Source organism: Tupaia chinensis, unplaced genomic scaffold (assembly GCF_000334495.1).
Source record: "Tupaia chinensis unplaced genomic scaffold, TupChi_1.0 Scaffold144058_2, whole genome shotgun sequence".
In the NCBI taxonomy this organism is placed as follows: Eukaryota; Metazoa; Chordata; class Mammalia; order Scandentia; family Tupaiidae; genus Tupaia; species Tupaia belangeri.
In genome coordinates, this window is record NW_006203911.1 from 75,557 (window position 1) to 77,629 (window position 2,073).

At 57.5% G+C, this 2,073-nt stretch overlaps 1 protein-coding gene across 1 annotated transcript in view; it reads left to right on the forward strand.

Moving 5' to 3' along the window:
• BCORL1 (BCL6 corepressor like 1) overlaps positions 1 to 2,073 on the forward strand; it is a gene marked incomplete in the record, with an annotated part of 57,930 nt that overhangs the window by 8,237 nt on the left and 47,620 nt on the right. The window contains 2 exon segments of the mRNA XM_027767240.1: positions 839 to 929; positions 1,209 to 2,073. Of these exon segments, the coding sequence (XP_027623041.1) occupies positions 839 to 929; positions 1,209 to 2,073 (956 nt within the window).

Below are 2,073 nucleotides of genomic sequence, written 5' to 3' on the forward strand. Positions count from 1 at the left end.
TGACTCACGGTCTCCCTCTGGCCCTCTGGCGAGCGCACGTGCCCTATAGCAAAAACCTCTCCAAAAAAAATTAAAAAAAAGAAAAGTATTACTCACACAGCACCTTCAGTCAGCTTCCCTGATAGACTTCACATGAGGCTGTATTTAAAGAGAAGCAGCGGCACACCTTTTGGTTCACGTCTCTCTCCCCTTCGGGCAAAGCTCTGCACGTTCGGGATGATCCTCCTCAAATAAGCTTTGGGGAAAAGGTGAAAGTGTTGTGGTGGTTAGGGCACTGGATTCCCAGGTGGCCAACCATGGTTGGAGTCCCAGACCCGGTGGCTTGAAAATCACCCTAGGTGTGTGTGTGTGTGTGTGCACACACCCCAAACGCCCACTGGGGAATGGAGGAGAAGGGATTGTGGGGTGGCCATTCCCCCTTGGGGGGTGATTTCTCACTTTCCCTCTTACTGTCTCTCCAGTGAGTACATGTGCCCTATGACAAAAACCTTTAAAAAAAAAAAAAAAAGACGAAGAAGAAAGCATTGGGGGTATCCTCCGAATTCCTGGAGAGGGTCCTAGAAAACAGGCTAAGCAGCCCAGAGAGGGGAGTGTGGTCAGGCTGGGACTTTGCAGGAAGTTACCAACTGGGCGTGGAGGCTCTACTTTGTAACCTGGATCCCAGTTTCTTGTGATCCCCCAAACCCCAAGAAGAGGGGTGGGAAGGTTTTATGGGAACCCAGGCAGGCAGGGGACATTCCGGGAAAGGTGGCAATGGCTCAGAGACGGCCTTGATGTAAGGTGGCGGTGGCTCGGAGACAGCCTGATGGCCCCTCTCTGGTTTTGTCTCCCCCGCTAGAAGAGCACCTCTTTCTGATGAGGAGTCCACGACAGGTGACTGCCAGCACTTTGGATCTCAGGAGTTTTGTGTCAGCAGCAGTTTTTCCAAGGTAAGGGGCTACATGGAGCCACGTGCTGCCCGCCAAAGGGTGGAACTGAGCTGCCTGGGCGATGTGCCCAGCCTGTCGTCCCAAGAAGGGGGGCAGGAAGGGACAGGGTATTTCCCGGGACTTGCTGTAGGTGGGACAGAAATTGGCTGGATGCCCTTGGCGTCTGCCAAGGCCTGGTTGGTTGAGTTGCAGAGGTGACCAGCAGTTGCCTCTCAGGAGACCTGGGACGCCACGCCTTCCGCAGGGAGCCGAGACACACGTGCCATTCTGCCGTTGCAGGTGGAGCTCGCAGCGGTCGGAAGCGGTAGCAATGCCCGGGGGGCAGACCCAGATGGCAGCGCAACAGAAAAACTTGGGCACAAGTCAGAAGACAAGTCTGATGACCCCCAGCCAAAAATGGACTATGCTGGGAATGTGGCAGAGGCTGAGGACCTCTCTTTGCCACTGAGCAGCCCAGGGGACGAGCTCAAGCTCCCTGCTTCTGACAGCGCCGAGGCCGGCAACAGCAGGGCTGACTGCGCCTGGACTTCCCTCAACACCCAAATGAATAAACAGGTGGACTGCTCCCCAGCCGGGATGAAGGCTTTGGACTCTCGGCATGGGAGTGGGGAGAAGAATACTTTCATTTTGGCAACTCTGGGAACTGGCGTCCCCGTGGAGGGGACCCTGCCACTGGTTACCACTAACTTCACTTCGCTGCCAGCCCCCATCTGTCCTCCTGCTCCGGGTTCGGCCTCTGTCCCCCCGTCTGTTCCGGACCCGTTCCAGGTTCCCCTCTCCGTCCCAGCCCCAGTGCCCCATTCTGGGCTAGTTCCAGTCCAGGTTGCCACTTCGGTTTCAGCTCCTTCCCCTCCCTTAGCCCCTGTCCCCGCCCTGGCTCCTGCACCGCCGTCAGTGCCCACGCTCATCTCTGATTCCACCCCTCTTTCTGTTTCGGCCTCAGTCTTGGTGCCCGTGCCAGCTTCTGCGCCCCATCCTGGCCCGGTTGCCCTGTCAGCTCCCACTCCTACCCCCCTCTCAGTCCCAGTTTCAGCTCCTTCCTTGGCTCTGATCCAGGCATCCGTGCCCCCCTCTGCTCCAACCTTGGTCCTCACTCCGGTCCCTACTCCGGTTCTGGCTCCCATGCCGGCGTCCACACCTCCAG